Source organism: Panthera uncia (assembly GCF_023721935.1).
Source record: "Panthera uncia isolate 11264 chromosome B3 unlocalized genomic scaffold, Puncia_PCG_1.0 HiC_scaffold_1, whole genome shotgun sequence".
In the NCBI taxonomy this organism is placed as follows: Eukaryota; Metazoa; Chordata; class Mammalia; order Carnivora; family Felidae; genus Panthera; species Panthera uncia.
In genome coordinates, this window is record NW_026057582.1 from 50,926,563 (window position 1) to 50,949,258 (window position 22,696).

At 34.8% G+C, this 22,696-nt stretch overlaps 1 protein-coding gene across 1 annotated transcript in view; it reads left to right on the forward strand.

Annotated features, from left to right (window-relative positions):
• The window catches only part of LOC125910313 (MAM domain-containing glycosylphosphatidylinositol anchor protein 2), a 331,066-nt gene that overhangs the window by 19,612 nt on the left and 288,758 nt on the right, over positions 1-22,696 (forward strand). The window contains exon 3 of the mRNA XM_049614096.1: positions 10,459-10,591. Coding sequence (XP_049470053.1) covers positions 10,459-10,591 — 133 coding nt within the window. The remainder of the gene's footprint in view (positions 1-10,458; positions 10,592-22,696) is intronic.

Below are 22,696 nucleotides of genomic sequence, written 5' to 3' on the forward strand. Positions count from 1 at the left end.
GGAAAAAAATAAGAAAAGTTAGATTTTATTAGTTACAATACTATTGATAATTTCTTTCAAATACATTTTTTTTCTGTTGTTTAGCTTAGAGATTTGTCAGGAATCTATACATCGATACTAATTGAAGCAATGTTTCTAATTAGTACACTAGAAGATTGCAGAATAAAATTTGCACAACAGATAGAAAATGAAATGGAAAACAACCAAGAAGTGACTGAAGTATGATATTCTAATTACCTACACTGAGGGGCTGTCAAAGTAGCAAAGATAATCTAAAGTGTTAGAAAAAAGCAGAGAAATATAGAAACATTTAAAAAAAAGAAAGATGTATTGAATTGTAACAAAAGAGCATTATTAATGACATTAATAGGTATGGTTTCATTGGGGTGTTGAAATATTTTTTTAAATATGTATTAAAAATAATTTGTCAGTGGAAACAGAAACAAGTCGTGGCAGAATATAATTAACTCCATGTGAATAGACAGACTTTATCACTAAATATACACCTAAATGACACTGTTTCTCCTTTGTATATATTTGAGAATCTTTGTTACTGAAAAATTGCCTTTAGAATTACTTTTAGAAATTGTCTATATTTATTAACATCTATTGAATTCATATTGGGTTCCAAGGAGATAATAAATCCTGGGGAAATAAATACGTGCAAAGCAAAGCCTTGAGTGGTGAAATACAGGTAGTTATAGCACTTTTAATTGAAAAAGTATTCATTTATGAAGTGTCTCTAGCTGAGTCCTGTCCTAGGTGCTTGAAACATAATGCTGAGAGCAGGACAGACATAATCCCTTCCCCCTAGGTACTTACTGGCAAAGGGATGAGTCTGGCAGAAAATCAATCCATTATTGAAATAAAAGGAAAGATGAGACTGTATTATGAATATAATGATATAAACAGACCTCACAAAAAGGGATTTCTCCTCTTCCAGAGGTGAGGAAAGGCTTACCTGTGGAAGTGAGGAGTATTGGTACCTAAGAATGAGATGAAATTGATTAAGCATAGAGAGATAAAGAGCCAACCATGTGAAAAGGTTCTGTGGTAGAAGGAAGGATGTGTACAGGGCACTAAGAGAATGAGATGAGACTGGAGAGGAAAGGAGAATGCAGAATGCAGACCATATAGGGTTGACCATCATGTTGATAGCTATTGTGTTAACTTTAAGAATGATAGTTAAGCCATTGATGTGATTTAAACAGAGAAATGACATGATCAGATTTTCATATTTAAAAAAATCATGGAGGCACCTGGCTCTATTAGCAGGGGAGCCCAGCATCAGAAATTCTGCAGCTCAGTACTCTGATTTGAGCAAGGAAATGATGTGATAAGATTTTCATATTTAAAAAAGTCCTGGGGGTGCTTGTCTGGCTCAGTCAATAGAGCATCCAATTCTTGATCTCAGGGTCATGAGTTCAAGCCCCATGTTGGGCATTCAGCCTATTTAAAAAACAAACAAACAAATAATTCCTGGTTATAGATAATTATGCTTGCTTGTGTTCTTAAACTATACTAAGCATAATCAGGAATTTCTTAGCAGAATGTAGGGTTTATAACATTACATTTAAAAATAAATAAGAAGAATGGCCAAGATTGAACATGTTTCAAAGTCAATAAAAGGATCTGAGAAGGAGATACTGAATATATGATTAAGAAGTAACTGAAAGTCTATGATTCTTGTTTTTTTTTTATTTTTTTTAAACGTTTATTTATTTTTGAGACAGAGAGAGACAGAGCATGAACGGGGGAGGGGCAGAGAGAGAGGGAGACACAGAATCTGAAACAGGCTCCAGGCTCTGAGCTGTCAGCACAGAGCCCGATGCGGGGCTAGAACTCATGGACCGCGAGATCATGACCTGAGCCGAAGTCGGCCGCTCAACCGACTGAGCCACCCAGGCGCCCCTGATTCTTGTTTTTAAAGAAGGAAGAGTAAATTCAGAGGAATAGAGCTGAAGTTCAGTTTAGGATATGTTAAGTTTTAGGTGTCTATGAGACATCAAAATGGACATATTAAAGTAAAATATTGGTCTCTGTGTATGAAACTTAAGGGAGAATTCTGGAATAGAGATATAGAATTGAGGAGAGGAGCAGGAAGATAGGGCTTGTAGTGGCAAGAAGTAGTAGGTCACCAGGGGAATTTTGTAACTCAAAATCAACTGTGAAACAGAGTTCCAGGGAATCTAAATAGTTAAGTGTTGAGAAGAGAAAGAAAAGTGGAAAAAGCTAAGGAATAGCAGTCACAGAGGTAAAAGGAGTAAAATATGTCATGTTATTCAAAAATTATCTGAGGAGGGGCCAAGCTGACAGAGCAGCATGGAAGTTCTCTGCTTCTGTCATTCCTGAAATGCAGCCAGATCAGCACCAAATCTTTTTGCACACATAGAAAATTGATCCAAGGACAAACACAACAATTTGCATAACATGAGCCACAGAACTCGGCAGGTATGTGGCGTGAAGAAGTGAACTGGGGGAGAGAGAAGCCGCAGAGGGTAGGAAGCTGTATTTGCAGAGAGAGGAGAGAGATTGTGGGAGGGAGGAGTACAGGAAAAGCCCTCCCCCTGAAAGTAGCTAGAGAGAAAGACAAAGAATGGAAATGCCTATAAGTGACTGAATAAAAGGGAGAAAGGAGAAATGAGAGGATTTCAATGCCATTAAGACTCTATTAGGAGGGGAGCCCAACATCAGAAATTCTGCAGCTCAATACCTGGTAGTGCTCTAGTGGGAAGGGAGAATCCCCAGGAGCAGGCAGCAAGGTCTGCAAGGTCTGTGGGCCACATGGGGAGAAGCAGTTCCCATGCTAGGAGGGCATTGGGTAGAGGCCATATGGCCTCCCCACAGGCAAAGATCCTAGTGGACCCCAGAGAAAATGATTGCTGGCACTGGAACAAAGAGGCCAGTGTGCAGTGCAACCTCACACCAGTTGTATGTTGTAATTTGCCGTAATCTCTGAATCTCTGTCACTATGTGATCACACAAACTTATTCTGGGCCAAGTTGGTACCCAACACAGTCTCTGAACCTCTGCAGCAGCACAATTGCAAGTACGTTACTGGGGACAAGACAGTGCCCAGCCATTGCTCAGCAAGACTCTCCCGAGAGAGTCTGAGCAGATACAAGCCACAGGGCCCTCAGAAATGAGGGGTTTGGAAACACAGCCCCATCTGAGATAAAATTTGGGAGGGAGGTGCTGCCTGGCAGGCTGACAGGTTGGATGCGAACACTAGAGGAGAGGATTGGACAGAAGCTATAGACAAAGGAGGGGTGCTCGATTGCCAGTTGGTGAGAGCACAGAGTTCTGGTGGGAGAGACTGAAAAGTTGGGTGATGCCATTGTTACCTTTCCTGTGCATCCGCATACACACTCACAGGTGCCACACCAATCCACCCCAGTAAGATAAGCAGCGCCACCTGGTGGAGAACAGAGCCATTACACCAGCCCTGTCCAGCTGTGCAAACCAAGCTCTAAAAGACCACCACAAGTCTCTCTGTCTGCTTAATTTACTGACTATAAAGTGCTTCATAGTTTACTTCTAGGAGAAATTGGATGTAATTTCATTTGGATTTCATTCTGTTCACTGCTCCATATATTCGTTTTTTTTTTCTTTTCTTATTCTTGGATACAGAAAGATTTTTTTTTTCCATTTTTATAAAAAAAATCCTTTAATTTTTATGCTATATTTTTATTACTTTTTTGTAAATTTTCTTAGTCTATTTTACTTTCATTTTATATTATTGTATACTTTTCAAATTTTTCAAACGTTTTCTTACATTGTTTTCCTTTTTAAAAATTTTCTTTTCTTTCCCTTTTTCTTTATTCTATTAAGTTTCTTTCATTTATTTGATTTTTGTGTCGTTTTGATTTTTTTAATTTTTAATTTTTATTTTATTAATTCTTATTTTTCATCCAAAATGATGACATGAAGGAATTCACCCCAAATGAACAGGAAGAAATGACAGCCAAGGACTTAATCACCACATATGTGTAGGCAGATGTCTGAACAAGAATTTAGAATCACGATAATAAGAACTAGCTGATGTTGAAAAAAGGATAGAATCCCTTCTGCAGAAATAAAAGAAGTAAAATCTAGTCAGGATGAAGTTAAAAATGCTATAACTGAGATTCAGCCTTGAATGGATGCCATGGTGTCAAGGATGGATAAAGCAGAGCAACGAATCAGTGATATGGAAGACAAACTTATGGAGAATAATGAAGCAGAAAAAAAGAGGGAAATTAAGGCAAAAGAACACAATATAAGAATTAGAGAACTCAGTGACTCATTAAAAAGGAATAACATCCAAATTATAGGAGTCTCAGAAGATCAAGAGAGAAAAAGGGGTAGAAGGTTTGTGTGGAAAATCATAGTGGAAAACTTTCCTAACCTAGGGAAAGACACAGACATCAAAATCCAGGAAGCACAGAGAACTTCCATTAGATTCAACAAAAAAGCAACCATCAACAATGGTAGACAAACTCACAAAATACACAGACAAGGAGAGAATTATGAAAGCAGCAAGGGAAAAAAAAGTCCTTAACCTATAAGGGAGGATGGGTTCACACAGACCTATCCACAGAAATTTGGCAGGCAAGAAAGGAGTGGCAGGATATATTCAATGTGCTGAATCAGAAAAACATGCAGCCAAGAATTCTTTATCCAGCAAGGCTGTCATTCAAAATAGAAGGAGAGGTGAAGAGTTTCCCAGACAAAAACTAATGGAGTTTGTGACCATCAAGTCATCCTGCAAGAAATTTTAAGGGAGACTCTCTGAGGGCAGAAAAGACAAAACAAAACAAAAAAGATCAAAAGCAACAAAGACTAGAAAGGACCAGTGAACACCACCAGACACTACAACTCTGCAGGCAACACAATGGCAATAAGTTTATATCTTTCAGTACTTACTCTAAACGTCAATGGATTAAATGCTCCAATCAAAAGACATAGGGTACCAGAATGGATAAGAAAACAAGATCCATCTATCTGCTGTTTACAAGAGACCCACTTTAGACCTAAAGACACCTTCAAATTGAAGGTAAGGGGATGGAGAACCATCTATCATGCTAATGGTCAACAAAAGAAAGACGGAGTGACCATCCTTATATCAGACAATCTAGACTTTAAAATAAAGACTGCATCAAGAGATGAAGAAGAGCATTATATCATAATTAAGGGGTCCGTCCACCAAGATCTAACTATTGTAAAAATTTATGCTCCCAACACAGAGAACCCAAATGTATAAATCAATTAGTCACAAAAATAAAGAAATGTGTTGACAATAATACCATAATAGTAGGGGAATTCAAAACCCCACTTACAGCAATGGACAGATAAATAGAAAATCAACAGGTAACAATGGCTTTGAATGACACACTGGACCAGATGGACATAACAGATTTTTCAGAATATTTCATCCTAAAACATCAGAATACATATTCTTCTCGAGTGCACGTGGAACATTCTCCAGAATAGATCACATACTGGGACGCAAATCAGCCCTCAACTAGTACAAAAAAGATCAAGATCATACTGTTCATATATTCACACCACAATGCCATGAAACTCGAAATCAACCACAAGAAAAAATTTGGAAAAACAACAGATACTTGGAGACTAAAAAACATCCTATTAAAAAGTGAATGTGTTCACCAAGAAATTAAAGAGGAAATTAAAAAGTACATGGAAGCCAATGGAAATGATAGCACCACAGACTAAAACCTCTGGGATGCAACAAAGGTTGTCATAAGAGGGAATTATATAATATGCAGGCCTTCCTAAAGAAGGAAGAAATGTCTCAGCTATACAACCTCACCTTACACCTTGAAGAAATGGGAAAAGAGCAGCAAATAAAATCCAAAACGAGCAGAAGATGGTAAATGATAAATATGAGAGCAGAAATCAATACTATCAAATTCAACAAAACAGCACAGGTCATTGAAACCAGGAGCTGGTTCTTTGACAGAATTAACAAAATTGATAATCCCCTAGCTAGTTTGATCAAAAAGAAAAAGGAAAGGACCCAAATAAATGAAATCAAGAAGGGAAGAGGAGAGATCACAACCGACACTGCAGAAATACAAACAATAATAAGGGAATATTATTAACAATTATATGCCAATAAATTGGGAAATCTGGAAGAAATGGACAAATTTCTAGAAACATGTACACTACCAAAACTGAAAGAGGAAGAAATAGAAAATTTGAACAAGACCTATAACCAGGAAAGAAATGGAATTAGTAATCAAAAATCTCCCAAAAAACAAGAGTCTGGGGCCAGATGGCTTTCCAGGGGAATTCTACAAAACATTTAAAGAAGAGTTAACACCTATTCTCTTGAAGCTGTTCAAAAAAAATAGAAATGGAAGGAAAACTTCCAATCTCATTCTATGAGGCCAGCATTACCTTGATTCCAAAACCAGACAAAGACCCTACTAAAAAGGAGTACTATAGACCAATTTCCCTGATGAACATGGACACAAAAATTCTTAACAAGATCCTAGCCAACTGGATCCAACAATACGTTACAAGAATTATTCACCATGATCAAGTGGGATTTATACCTGGGATGCAGGGCTGGTTCAATATCCACAAGTCAGTCAGTGTGATACATCACATTCATAAATGAAAGAACAAGACTCACATGGTCCTCTCAATAGGTGTAGAGAAAGCATTTGACAAAATACAGCATCCTTTCTTGATAAACACACTCAAAATTGGGATAGAAGGATCATACCTCAAGATCATAAAAACCATATATTAAAGACCCACTGCTAATATCATCCTCAATGGGGAAAAACTGAAAGCTTTCCCCCTAAGGTCAGGAACATGACAGGGATGTCCACTCTTGTCACTGTTATTCAACATAATATTGGAAGTCCTAGCCTCAGCAATCAGACAACACAAAAGAATAAAAGGGATCCACATCAGCAAGAAGGAAGTCAAACTTTCACTCTTCACAAACAACATGATACTCTATATGGAAAACCCAGAAGATTCCACCAAAAAAACGCTAGAACTGATCCGTGAATTCAGCAGAGTCACAGGATATAAAATCAATGCACAGAAATCGGTTGCATTTCTATACACCAATAATGAGGCAACAGAAAGAGAAATCAAGGAATCAGCCCCATTTACAATTGCACCAAAACCATAAAATACCTAGGAGGTATAACCAAAGAGGTGAAAAATCTATATGCTGAAAAGTATAGAAAGCTTATGAAAAAACTGAAGAGGACACAAAAAAATTGGCAAAATTTTCCATGCTCATGGATTGGAAGAACAAATATTATTAAAATGTTGATATTATCCAAAGCAATCTACATATTTAATACAATACCTATCAAAATAACACCAGCATTCTTTACAGAGCTAGGACAAACAACCCTAAAATTTGTATGGAACCAGAAAATACCCTGAATAGCCAAGGCAATCCAGAAAAAGAAAACCAATGCTGGAGGCATCATAATCCTGGACAGTATGGTACTGGCACAAAAACTGACACTTAGATCAATGGAACAGAATAGAGAACCCAGAAGTGGACCCAGAAACATATGGTTAACTAATCTTTGACAAAGCACGAAAGAATATCCAATGGAATAAAGACAGTGTCTTCAGCAAATGGTGTTTGGAAACCTGGACAACAATATGCAGTAGAATGAACCTGGTCCACTTCCTTACATCATATGCAAAAATAAATTCAAAATGGATGAAGGACCTAAATGTAAGATAGGAAGCCATCAAAATCCTAGAGGAGAAAGTAGACAAAAACCTCTTTGATCATGGCTGCAGCTACTTCTTACTCAACATGTCTCCAGAGGCAAAGGAAACAAAAGCAAAAATGAACTATTGGGACCTCATCAAGATAAAAAGCTACTGCTCAGCAAAGGAAATAATCAGCAAAACTAAAAGACAACCAATGGAATGGGAGAAGATTATTTGCAAATGACATATCAGATAAAGGGATAAAGGGTTAGTATCCAAAATCTATAAAGAACTTAATCAAACTCAACACCCAAAAAAACAAATAATCCAGTGAAGAAATGGGCAGATGACATGAATAGACAGTTTTCCAAAAAAGACATCTATATTGCCAAGAGACACATGAAAAAATGCTCAACATCATTCATCTTCAAGGAAATACAAATCAAAACCACAATGAGATACCATCTCACACCAGTCAGAATGGCTAAAATTAATAATTCTGGCAATGACACATATTGGTTAGGATATGGAGAAAGAGAAACACTTTTGCACTCCTGGTGGAAATGCAAACTTATGCAACCACTCTGGAAAACAGTATGAAGGGTCCTCAAGTAATAAAAAATAGAACTACCCTACAATTCAGCAATTGCACTACTAGGTATTTATCCAAATACACAGGTGTGCTGTTTCGAAGGGGCGTATGCGCCCCAGTGTTTACAGCAGCACTATTGATAATAGCTGAAGTATGGAAAGAGCCCAAATGTCCAACAACAGATGAATGGATAAAAAAGATGTGACATATGTGTATATATACACAGACACACACACACACACTCGCACGCGCACACGCGTGCATACATACACACACAATGGTGTATTACTCGGGAATCAAAAAGAATGAAATCTTGCTATTTCCAACAACAAGGATGTAATTAGAGTGTATTATGATAAGCACAATTAGAGAAAGGCAAATATCATGACTTTACTCATGTAGAATTTAAGATACAAAACAGATGAACATAAGGGAAGGAAAACAAATAATATGAAAACAGGAAGGGGGACAAAACATAACAGATTCTTAGATATGGGAACAAACTGAGGGTTGCTGAGGGTTTTGGGTGGGGGATTGCTAAATAGGCAAGGCACATTAAGGAAGACACTTGTTGGGAGGAGCACTGGGTATTATATGTCAGGGATGAGTCACTGGATTCTACTCCTGAAATCATTATTGCACTATATGCTGACTCACTTGGATGTAAAGTAAAAAACTGAAAAAAAAAAAATCTTAGTCAACTGGTTCTAGAGTAACATTTTCTTTCAACTATACTTTCTAGCTAAGCACACACTTTTCTAGGCATTGTGTTTAGTTAGTATAAGTGAGAACTCTGTAATACACTGAGAATATATTTTAAATATAAGTTCTAGAAACACACGTACTATGTATATTCATGTGGGATGAATTTGCAATTGTTTGTACAGAAAAATTACAGTGTCTTTCCTAAAAAAAATTAAAGATAGGAGATTGTTTCTAAGCCCCCTGAGGAAAGTGGACTGATTTAAGACTGAATTTTGACAGTGAATGAGTGGAATTATAGCCACAGTGCCCCTGCATACTGAAGGAGAGATTCATTTGACACATTTGCAAAACTAGGTGTGAATGTCTATGTGTGAGCAAGCTTTTTTTTGTTGCAAATGAGCAGGTAGTGCTTATATGTCTTCTCACTATGTATTCTGACCCTTTTGAAGAGTATATGAAAGTATTACAATTTTTAGGATTTGAGTGATGTTATACATTGTTACCTGTAGATATTATCTGGAAAAAATAACATTTTGAAAATTACTATACCAAATATGATTTCATTGGGATACTGTTTATCATTTCCATAATTCATTTACTTATGAGAAGAACTATTTGGAGAAGATGCATTAATGACCTTAAAGTAACAAAATCTCAAGAGACCTATTTTAAATTGGGCAGTAGGGTTTTTTTTTTTCTTTAATTTTTTTATTGTTGTTGTTTGTTTGCTCTTTTACCCTTTGAATAATTTCATTGTTTTACATGGTCTTTCCTGGATTATCAAGAGTTTGTGCAGCTTGCCTGATTTGAGTGTATGATTTTGGAGATTTACCTGGAAGATCTAGGTCTTGAACTCCTGAATATAAGATAGCAAGAGCAGTAATTATTTAGAAACATTCATGAATGCTTCTTTAAGACAGTTCTATATCTGTCATCTATCATTGATACATATACACAAAATATTTATGTTTATAAATTTAATTGCCTGTTATTAGATTGATTTCAATAACTGTTCTACCAACAGTTTTTCGTTTATTAGCTCTTCTTCAGAATCCTTTTCTCTCAAAACATTTCATGTTGAAGTCTATATAGATTGCAGCATTTGTTGAATAAACTCCATTATTAAGTACACTGTTCTGATCTTTGCATAATAATTGGCATAGCCACCACCAGAAATAGATTTCTCCCTTTATGAAGCTAATTTGCAAAGAAAATGTTGAGTTTTCATTGTAGTCTGTTAGTTTTTATCTCCAGGCATATTGCGGTATTATTTTTAAATGCATGTGGTGTTTTTGTTGTTTGTTTGTTTTTGTTTTATTTAAAGACATTTTCCTTCAAAATAAGACAATCTGCTAGATTTTGATAATAATATGATTTAATACACTATAATGCCATGATTCATTCATTCATTCATTTTGGTTACTGTTGACTTTTTCTAACGACCTTTTCTACGTTTTCAGGGTGAAACCAAGATCTTAAAACTAAAGAATCTTCGACCTCAGGACTATGCTAATTATAGCTGCATTGCTTCAGTGAGGAATGTATGTAATATTCCTGATAAGATGGTGTCATTTAGACTTTCCAACAAAACAGGTATGGAGCTATCTCTCAGTGTCTTATGTCTTTTATCCATTGTTAATGTTTAAAAGGGCTCTAACTTTCTTGTAGACCAAATTATTTCTTTAGTAGAAGTAGGTACAAGGCATCTTTATTTTTCCCCCAGAAAAGTCTGTGATATCTGGAAAGCTTTTAGTAAATGCACACTTTACAATGCAATATGTTCCCATGTTAGGTTTGTTTATATTGCATACAAAATTGTGCTTCCTGAAGATATTGTATTCATAAATGTCACAAGCATGCCCATGTCCTGTTCAAAACATTCTGAGAAATATTAGATTCTTCATATAAAAATTTATGGTCTAAATTGCTAAAAGTGTTTTGTAATTCCAAAGCTAAGTAACAGAATCCCTCTCTTACTCTGTTTCAAGTCAAGATAGTTAATTGGTAATTTCAGGTAGGTGTTTTCTGGAAAGCATTTTTGTAGAAAATGTCAAAACATTAGCAAGATTGCAACTTAAGTCAGCCTGTGTTTAGTACTATAGACCTCAGAATAACTGCAAACATATTAAAAGGGAATTGCTAAATGAAAGAGCAAAGAGAGAGCATGGGAATGGACTGTCTTTTCTATGATTGTGTCCAGTCACCCCAATCAAATAGAATTTGAACTGGTGTTGAGAAACTTGCAGTGGCAATTAATATAAATTGTTACTTTTAAATAATGCTATTAAAATATGGAGTTTTAAAAGGACTTTTCTCATTAACAGAAACCTGGAAAGGTGTGTGTTGGGTGTGCATGGGTATAGGTTTTGATTCTGCCACTTATTAGCACTTGGATTTTGTTGAGCAAATCACTTCACACTTCTTTGCCTCAGTTTCCTCATAAATTCTTAACGTTGTAGAGAAGAATTCATGAGTTAATATACATAAAGCACTTGGAACACTTTGTCAGTTTTTTCAACAAAGAACTAGTCAGCATCCCCATCCAGCTCATTTGGTAAGAAGATTAAACCTGGGACTTTATTGGAAGGTGGAAAAAACATGTGCTCAAACATTGACCCATCAACATATGTTCCATTGAGTTGTTAAAATTTTGAAAGGTCATTTTAAAAATGTATTCATTCATTTATTTGTCAGAAGTGTATTGGGTTCCTATTATGGGTCAGCAATGATAGGCACAGGAATATTGGATAAGATGTAAATTGCCTTAAACTGGAGAAATGATTTCTTAAGCAGCAGGTAAAAGTCATTTGTGGAAGGTAGAAGAAGAAAGTGGGAGATGAAAATAAACTTTATCAAGAAGGATGAGAAAGACTTGAGGGAAACTACGTTGAATAAAAAAAAATAGAAATATAAAATTTTAGGAGACCTAAGACTTATAGAAGTTAATAATCTCATTTCACTTAAAAAAGAAGAAATATGATATTGAGAAATAATTCTCAGAGATTAACATGTAAGAACTGGGTGTGATGATGCTATTGTTCTTGGCATGAAATACTTTGTGAATTAGTATAACTGATTTTGTTTTTCTTAGTTTCTTTAATTTATTTTTAAAATACACATGATCCAGAGAGAAAAATTAGAAATAAAATGTAAGTAGGTTCTATGGGATGGGGAAACATTGCGACATAATAAGGACAAAGTAGTAGGTATTATTACATATGTCACAGCTTTGCCCTTGACAATGTTTTATTACTTTTAAAAGTATTTCTTGTTTATTGTCTCAGTTTATCTTTATAACTACTGGGATGTAAGCAGTTAGATGTTTTGTTTTCTTTTTATCACGTCTTTATCATTTGACACATAACATACTATCCCATAGTGATTAAAGTATCCTCATTGGGTTGTTTTGAGAATGAACTAAATCAACATAAACAAAAATTCTTTGAAGTCTAAGAGGTACAACAAAATTATAGTTAACATTTTTTTTCTGCTTCAGGAATGTATACTTTATTATTTCTCAATGTTCTATGGCTACTAACAACAGGGGACAAAATCTATCCCAATGTTGGAGGAGTTGTTTTAAATAGGAGACTGACTAGCTATTCAAAACTTTTTGTAGAGCTAGAGAAAATGAACTTAAATTTCAACCGGAGTTTTATTAGGAAAAAAAAAAATCACGTATTATCCTAAAGCTGAATGGAGAAGATTACCATGAGAGGTGATAGACTTTCCCTGCCTGAGGTCTTAGAAAGCAGTTGGGTGACTTTATTTCTGAGGTGATTTTTAACATTTGCAGCTGAGAAAACAAAGATTTGACTCCCTGTCTTACAGAGAGCACAGGAACTCTGTAATATAGATGTTTTGTTTAACTGTTCAGTTTTCTGTTCCATTCTTTATTTTTCAGACTGCAGTGTTGCATATGTAGACTGAGGTAACAAAATAACCTATTTTTCTCTTCTATAAATTATCTCACAAAAATCTTAAATTGATGTTCACTGAAAAATGAGCATCAGAGTTATGGTAAATAATTGGGTTTAAAAATACAAGTTAGTGCCTTGTTTGACTCTTCACTAACTATAATTGGGCATGTCCTGCAGCCTGGTGCTTTACATATTCAATCCAGGTTTCTTCTGCATTTTCACCATCTGGTTGTACTCTAAGTTGAAAGAGTTGGTGCATTTCAAATAGGTGGAATCTTGAGGTGGCTCTCAAATTACACCAGGAATAAATTAAGCTTTCAGCATCTTCATGCAAACAGGTCAATAAACTGACAAGTGCATACAGGCTATTTCATTGCTAACACTGGAAGATCAGGAGTCACCATGGCCGTAATCGATGTGAGAGACAGGTGCTCTTTATCGTTTCACTCTTGTGAATCTTTAAATGACATAAAGTTCCCATATTTTTAACTCTTGGTTTGCAAAATGTCAAGGAAAATATTTAAAGTATTGAGGAGGAGAATATTCTATTACAAATATTGTAATATCTGTGATTGCTCTTGTTTGTTAATTAATTTGACGAAAGGATAACTTTGGAAATAATTTTTGTAATGGAGATCAAATAATTGACTATTAAATGTATTTTTGGTATAATTTTATTCTAACATCTCAGGGAAACTTTTTAATTGTAATCAGGGTATTGATCTGCTTTGCACAATGCCCAAATGATGTAGCATATGAAGATGGAGACAGTCCTCTGTGAAAAACGTTTTCAAAAAGTTTTTGCAGCAGAACAATTGCATCATGGAGTATAGTTCTCTGGGCCCTTCCTATACCTGCTGAATTACACTTCCTGCAATGTATACACTTTAACCAAGAATAAATGATTGCTCTGGAAAACAAAAACTGTCTGTATCATTAGAGTGTTTTCCATGAACCAGTCTATTTTGTGAATAGGAACTTTTGTTAATAAGAGTCTGTTTTTTTATAGAACTGCTTAGAAAAGCCATGTTTAGGTGTCATTTTAAAAGGCAGCATCATTTGTAGATTTACCAACAACATATTTCCTTAAATTTTCTGCTATGAATTGGCATCTAGTAGAGCTTATAATTGAATATCATTGGACCATGGAGTGTCCAATCATTTGTTGGCCCCTGTTGGTTACTTGGCATGCTATGGAAAATCTCCTATCATAGAAATGTCATTATTTATCATACCTGATCTAGCTGTCTTAGAACTTATCATGACAGTTCATAGAATTTTATAAAATATGAAGATTTTAGGTGTATTAACTTCTTATCATAATGTTGTAGCAGAGACCAAAGTTGTTTCCTACTCCTGTTTGGAAGACAAAGATTAGCTCTTGATTGGTAAATTCCCAATGTAGCTGTATTTTTCTTAGTTCATTAAAACAAACCTGTTAAAATTTGTAAATTTAGAATATTAATAAATATAGGTATATATTTTAAATTATCATAATTATGGTAACTTTGAATATTAAATACTAAAATTTCTCAGATAATTTATACTTCTAACATGAGGGCACATAGGAATTATGATAAAGCAAATTTAATTTATTTTAATTTATTTCTAGCACTTATATATTGATGTGTCATGATTTGAAAGGCAAGTAAGAATTAAGTAGGTTACTTATATTAGGATGAAAAACATATTTTGTACCTGCTTGAGAGGTTATGATGTAGTCTATAAAGAAATGGGACAGGTGGGGCTAATTTTACTTAATTATATAGTCTTTTGATTTAGTCTGCTCACATTTAGCATTTATAAAAATTACCTAATTAAGATGTCTTCCTGAAATGTGCATCACATTTAGGAACCAATTCATCATAAAAGTTATTGCTGGCTAAATAAATAGGGCAAACCTATACCCCTTTCTCCTCTTCCTCTCTCTCTCCCTTCTATCTCTTTTTCATCTTCTTTCTCTTCTTCCCCCCTCCCCCCCTTTAATCTGTCTTAATAAGAGAGGTTAGGAGAAATCTCTGTTTCTTATGCTAGGTAACTGTTGCCTTTTCTGTTAGATAACCCACCTGGTAGGTATAATATAAATTCCCAGCAATTACAATAAACTTCAATGTAAGATTTTTTGTACATTGTGATTTATGGTTGTTTTATGTTTATGGGAATTTAATAGGTGTTATGAGAAATAAAATAATATTTCAGTTATAGGATTAGTATAGGAATAGCTGTAGATATGAAATAAAAATACATAAACACTTCCTCTTGTAAAATGGTATGCCCTTTTTCATAGATAGCCCATTTAAGTGCAAAGAAAGGGGCAGTAGACATTTTGTTGTACATGTGGGTGCTGACCTCAGGCATTTTTCTTAGCTATATGGATATTTGAGTGTCTTGCCTTTTGGTGGTCTCTCCTGCATCTATACAATCAGTAGTATCATTTATTAGGACTTAAATATGGTGTTTCAGGGGCACCTGGGTGGCTCAGTCAGTGAAGAGTCCATCTTCAGCTCAGGTCATGATCTCACAGTTGGTGGGTTTGAGCTCCACGTTGGGCTCTGTGCTGACAGCTCTGTGCCTGGAGCCTACTTCAGATTCTTTGTCTCCCTATCTCTGCTCCTCCCCTGCTCACAATCTGATTCTCACTCAAAAATAAATAAACCTTAAAAAAATAAAAAAAAATATGGCATTTCACCAACAATAACTCTTTAAAAAAAGACTACATTTGTGAGAAGTACATAGTGCAAATACAATGACTTCCTTGTACTAGTTTTCTGGGGCTGCCATAACAGAATGCCATAGATGGGTGGCCTAACAACAGAAACTTATGTTTTCACAGTCTAGAGGCTGGAAGTCTAAGATTAAGATGCTGTTCGAGTTGAGTCTTGATGAGGCCTCTCTTTCTTGGCTTGTAGATAGCTGCCTTCCCAGCTGTGGTCTTTCCTCTGTGGTTCACAGAGGGAGGGCATGAATGAGCTAGAGCTCTTGTGTCTCTTCCTCCTCTCATAAATACACAGCAGATTACAGTCCCACCTTTATGACCTCATTTAACCTTAATTATGTCCTAAAGGCCCTATCTCCAATACAGTCACACCGGGGGTTAGGGCTTGAACATATTGAATTTAGGGGCACACATTTCAGTCCATAACACTTTGAAATGACTGAAAGGTAGCCTTTGCATTTAGGATTCCTTTTCTTTTAAAATTTCAGATATAAGTTTATAATATATGCAAAATCCATGTAAGAAAATGAATCTAACATTTAAAGAAAAAAAAAAACCTTTCTTCATTAGTATCACAAAGTATTTCAACTCTAGTGAGAGTGTTTGTGGCCCTGTAATTTTAGGTTTGGAGATAAAGTAAGGAAGCAACTGTAAAAGGTGAATGAAAATCTAGTGAGGGCAGAAATCACTATTGTAATAGTATTAGCATGAAATTTTAAGAGCATGATCAAAATATTGAAATAAGATCACAGATAATATACAGACAACCCATACGTTATTTTTCTGATTTCCTTTTTGGTGAAGTTAGTATGTGCAACAGAAAATAAAACAGAAGGAAAAAAACAGAAAAAAGCCGAAAATCACCATTTCACACACTGAAATATTGGGAACATGAGTGCCTTAATGGATATTTTTTATCATAGATAATTCACATTTTCTAAAACTGGTATTTACTACTAGATCCACCAACAGAACACACATAATGTTGATATGCTATCATTAGAGAATGAGATGTTTCCTATAACTCTTTTGCATGAATTTGGAAATTCAAAAATCTTAGATTCAAATTCTGGTTTTCTGAACTTGTAGATGTTACTTAGTTTCTTTAAACTTATTTTCCCCCCACATAAAATGGGGATAATACAAAGTTCCACGTTATTTAGTTTTGTAGGCTCTAAATGCTATTAAATGAAAAACTTAAAAAAATATCTGGCATATAACAAATATAATATATAGTAGCTATAATTGGGTTGTTAACCTAGATAATAGAAAGAAGGAATAAAATGACACCATTAGTAATAATGATGAGATGGTGATAAGAATCTTAGGGTTTTTGCTAGGATATGGTTTACAGCTTCAACCACTGATGACTAATCTTGAAAAAAAGTTCATAATCGTTTTGTGAATTACTGTTATCAGTGGGTGAATTAAATAATAATTTCTCAGAAAAATCTATAGAAATGAGTACATAGTCTGGTCTACTATATAAAGTATTATTGACAAAAATGTTTAACAGAAATCAAAGTATTATTTTGCGAAATTAATAATGGTATGTAAGGTAAATTGAAAAAGCTTTCAATCGTGTTGATATGCAGCAGATTCTTAATATGAGTGCTCATCTTTTCCTAAGGTAATTGAACTTATATATGACCTATTCTCACTAATGTCTCTTCAGAAATGTGAAAATACAGGTGATGAGTAAGCAGTGAATCTGGAGATAGAAGCAGTGTCATTATGGGGTTTCAACTTTGGTCTTCCTGAGACTGTTTCCAGAGCAACAAGGTGACCCAGATTTCCCCAAATCCTATTACTATAGTAACAAGAAGTTTGCATGTTGCTGAGATCTCCCTACACCTGTGCATTTTGTTGTCCTAGCAGTGCATTTTTCAAGTTTGTTATATCCAAAGTTATTCTTGGATTATGAATTCTTATATAAAATATTCCTCAGAAGCCATCAGCTCTCCCAGAAGGTATCAGAACCTAGACACAGTAGATATCTAAACATGGAACAAGATTAAAAAACACTGTTAATGAGGGGTGCCTGGATGGCTCAGTTGGTTAAGCATCCAACTCTTCATTTCGGTTCAGGTCATGATCTTGCAGTTCGTGGGTTCGAACCCTGCTGTCAGCATAGAGCCTGCTTGGGATTCTCTCTCTCTCCCTCTCTCCCTGCCTCTACCCCACTCATGCTTGCTCTCTCTCTCTCTCTCTCTCTCTCTCTCTCAAAAATAAATAAACATTAAAAAAACACTGTTAGTCAAATGAAACACTTATCATTCATTGACAAGGCTGTAAACTATTGACATTCTGTCTCACAAATTACCACAAATAGTTTGGAGCATATCAAATAGTTTGTGATTTAGCAAACATCTAGAATAATTCATTGGTAAGATTTTTCTAATTTTAAGTAGTTACTATTCTTCTTATGCTGTTAGACTATAATTAAATTGAATAATTTAAAAATTACTCATGAGAATAGAAAGTTCAAACCATGTATTTTATAATATTTCTTTCAGCAAGTTGAGTGAAGATAAGCTAAAATAAAATAAGGATTTTTATATCCCTGAGAATAATTCATTTTTTAAATTTTAAATTGCTTCTAGATTATGGATTTATAGGCCACAGCTTAGTACTTTTCAAGATTCTATTGTTCTAGTGAAACTGGTTGAAATAATGCTATTATAGATACTAATTAAATTGGTAGAAATGCATTTTAGATTTCTTTCATGGTTTTTGAATTTGCCACTCATAACTTGTGATACAGAATAACTCCACGATCATTTGTCGAAAAATTTGCATTTGTATATTATTGGCTGTCAAGATGAAGGTAAAATAATTTCCGTTAGTTCATGTACCTAATCCCATTATTTATTCACCCTAATCCTAGAATTGATTATAGCAAATGATCATCTTTAAGGTTACCAACGATCCCAGTTTGTCCTAGACTCAGTGAAAGTCCCAATTCTGGAAAACCCTTTAATCCCAGGCAAACCAGTATGTTTAATTACCCAGTGATCTAATTCCACATGCAGCCTCTTTCCATATAGGATACTAGTCTTAATGACAATTGTCAATGCTGCTGCATATACAGCTTTAAGCCACTCTTTTGTAAAGAAGCATCAGTGAGAATACCTGGGTATGGATCCTGGCTCTCCCCACTCCATTGGTGCTATGACCAATTCTTTCAACTCTTTGAACTTGCTTTTCTGTCAAGTCATATTGATAATTTGCTCTGAGGTTGGTTTCAGATTGATGACAAGACAACATTCACTCTAAAATTTCATTTTTATTTAGCAAGGTAACATCAACAACCATAAAAACCTACATGAATGAGGTGGCTGGTTGCAAACAAGTGGATGAAACCTATACATACTCAGGTACTCTTGAGCCCCAAGGTCCATCAAGAAAGGTTCAGGCTCACACAGTTTAGGAATATTAATACCTCATTGTGCTTGTTGCCCTTTTATATATGGGATTTACATTACTATCCAGGAAAAAGTGAAGCTACTAAATAATCTATGAACCGAATGCACCAATTCTAGAGAATCTTTGCAAATATTGTACTTTCATTATTTCTTATACAAAATTTAAAGAATTCAGCGGCAGGAAGGCTTTAATGTCCTTCAAGAGAGGATGCATCCCTGGCTACTGTTCTCCCTCAAGCTGTAAGGCATTTCAAAGTATCAAGTTTATTTTTACCTCATCATACATACTGGAAAGATTAAATGAGATTAGCCACATTACTCATAGGATTTAAGTCACCGTGGTGGGCTAAGTTGTAGCCTTGTGGTCACTGTTACTATCATAAAGTCATGTGAGCCACAGTAGCCATAATTTAAAAGATTCATATTGGTTCATGCAGACTTTTAATTAAAATCAGGGAGAGACAGAGAGAGAGAGACCCTGTAGTAGTTGATACATAGGGTATGTAGTATATTGTTACAGGGACTGGAAGCTGAGAGATTGGTAAATGGGAAATAACAGACAAGCTGAGTATCAGAAATGCATTAACATCAATCTTTTGATTATAAGTCCAGACATCACATGCACTTTTCGTTTGCTATTGTGGCAGTTATTTCCAAAGCCTCACAAAGATTTCAGCTATTCCCTCAATTTCCATTTTCTGCAAAGTCTGTTTTAAGAAACATTTTTTCCCCACTAGCAACATACTCCTGTTGATTTACTTGCTACTGTTCTATTCCCATGGAAAATAGGCATGTCCAATTGTTTAATAATATGCTTTAGTTTATGTTTTGAACAGCATTTCTTTCTGTCAGCTGCTTTGAGTCACTCTGCTTTAGTTGCTTATTGAACTACTTGAGCATTTTATTGATGGCAACTTTCAATCACATACTACCTAGTGCATGTGCAGTAAAGTCAGCGGTTTTATTTTCTGATAGACACATTGTGTAATAGGAATTCATTGATGATAGCCGTGGCCTCTTGTTTTATGAATGGCACCTTGTATCCCGATTTGATAAGAATGAATATTATCAAGAATCCAGGTATATAGTTTTAGCATAAAAAGATGTGTCACTTTTATGAAGCTACTCTTTTTAAGTTGTTACTTTGGTTTGGCAATGCAACATTGTACTCAACCAAGCAAGAGGGAGGATTTTAAGTCAGCCAGGGAAAGCAAAATCCACCAACCATAGTTTGCTTTGTTTTACTGAAAAGGCTTTAGTTCCAAATATATTTCCAAAGTGAAGAGAAAACAAATTAGGGACAACAGGAAATAGATGAACAAACCTTTTGGGAAAATAGGCAGTGTAATATGGGTTTCTTGTTAAATTTCTCCACGATTAATCTACTAAGGCACTTGCTTAAAGGAAACAAAAAGGGGAATAGGAGGATAAACCCCTATTTTTATATCTTTCTAATTCTCTTGATGTGGATCAGAAGTGTGTAATAACTCAAGTCCTGCCTTGTTGCATGTTGTCTTTCAACTTTAAATTTAGCTCAATCTGATAAAAAATTGTAATTTTCATGTCTTTTTCATTTTAGAACCATAAGTAAAAAGCAATTTGATATGATATCATAAAGTATTATGACACTATGGGCTATACAAAAAATATGATACTACATTTCAAAGAATCTGAAAATTCTCTGAATATGCAGTGGTCTGCATGCTGAATATCATTTTGTGTGTTTAAGCTAGGTGTTAAATATGAATATAGGTTTAAAAAGCATTATTATATGTACGCAGATCCACATTCAGTGTAAAATGGATTTAATTCTCAAGTTGCTGAAGAGTTAAATAGGCAAATCAATTTATTAAGAACTTGAAGAAAAACAAAAAATAATTCGACACTTAAAACAAATGGTCTTCACATCCTCCGGAAAGATATTTCTGCAGCTCATACTAAAATGGGAACATGTAGATTTACTGAAATCTATAGTGAAAATATCAGAAGTAAAATGTAAAATCTATATTTCCAGTGGCTTTGAGAAATAAAATATTGGCAGGACATTTTATACATGCATTTCTTATGTGTAGAGAGGAATTGAATTCAGAGGTGATTCAGTCAATGTTTTATCTCTCATATTAAAATCGTATTAAAAAGGTTTTATTGGCTTTTAATCTTTCCTTAAGCAGTATTCCATTTTTTGCAGCTTATTTAGTTCTTCTACATACTATATTACATTATTTCTTATTCAAAAAATAAATACCTCCCTTATCATGTAGCAGCATTGTCCTAGAACATGGCAGCAATATATTTAAATATTCTCTGAATGTCTGAAATCCCAAGATAAGAAGTGTAGCTAGTTAAATGGTTAGACTTGAATTGACTCTTGTTGGAATTAGATCTGTAATGACAGTGTTAAGCAGCAGCTACTATTTACAGAATGTCAACATGATACACCTGCAGTGTATCTACTGCAGTGACACCTACTACAAGGTCTATAGTTTAAAATTGTCATTCTCTCCAGTGTAAACCACAATGTGCATGGCTTTGCAATTCAGTCCAAATGGTTCCTCATCACACACAACACTTGAAATCGAATTTCTCTATTTCAGCGCATTTATTTTTTACAAATTATGCTCTGATTCTTTTTCTTCCTTCCTTTTTCCTTTTTTTATTTAATTAATATGGGGAAGGAATATCAATATACACATCATAGTAAGAAAAATACTTAATTCTATCTGTATTTGAAAGGAAACATCTCCTAAAACCACATTTATTCCTTTACGTAACAAAATCGACACAATAGTAGGCTTTCCCAGGACAGGTCTTAATTTATTAAGGCACCCTCACCTACTAGAATTAGATTCCAAATGCACACATGTCCATGGAGACTAGAGCAGAAATCCCAGCTGAGAGGTTGGTAACAGATATGTGCTCAGTGCTGAGGAACTCATGACACTACACTTATCTGGGTTGTGACCCAGTTCAGGCAATCAAGATTATATTCTATTTTGTAAAACCGCTTCCAAAATCCACAGTAAATAACCATTTATAAGGCTCAAGTGTGTTCAATGTGAATGTATGTATGATTTGTATGATTTGATTTTTTTATCAAGCTTTGGTCTACTACTGTATTCAGCAAAATATGACCACTTTTGTCTTTCACAAAGTAGTGTTTTATAGCAAAATTTAGAAGCATCAGCAAAAATGTTTCTTTCTCTCTGCATCTAATTACTAACATCTAAATATGTGGATATATTACTTCTTTTCTTGCTTTTCAAAATTATGCCTTCGTAATCTGGCATTTTGGGGACGATAGTTGAAATAACTTAGTTTATCTTTGTGACCACACTTACTGTTCTTTTTTTTTTTTTTTTCTCTTTCTTTCTTTTTTTTTTATTTATTTATTTTTTTTATTTTTTTATTTTTTATTTTTTAATATATGAAATTTACTGTCAAATTGGTTTCCATACAACACCCAGTGCTCATCCCAAAAGGTGCCCTCCTCAATACCCATCACCCACCCTGCCCTCCCTCCCACCCTGCCCTCCCTCCCACCCCCCATCAACCCTCAATTTGTTCTCAGTTTTTAACAGTCTCTTATGCTTTGGCTCTCTCCCACTCTAACCTCTTTTTTTTTTTTTTTTTTTTTTTT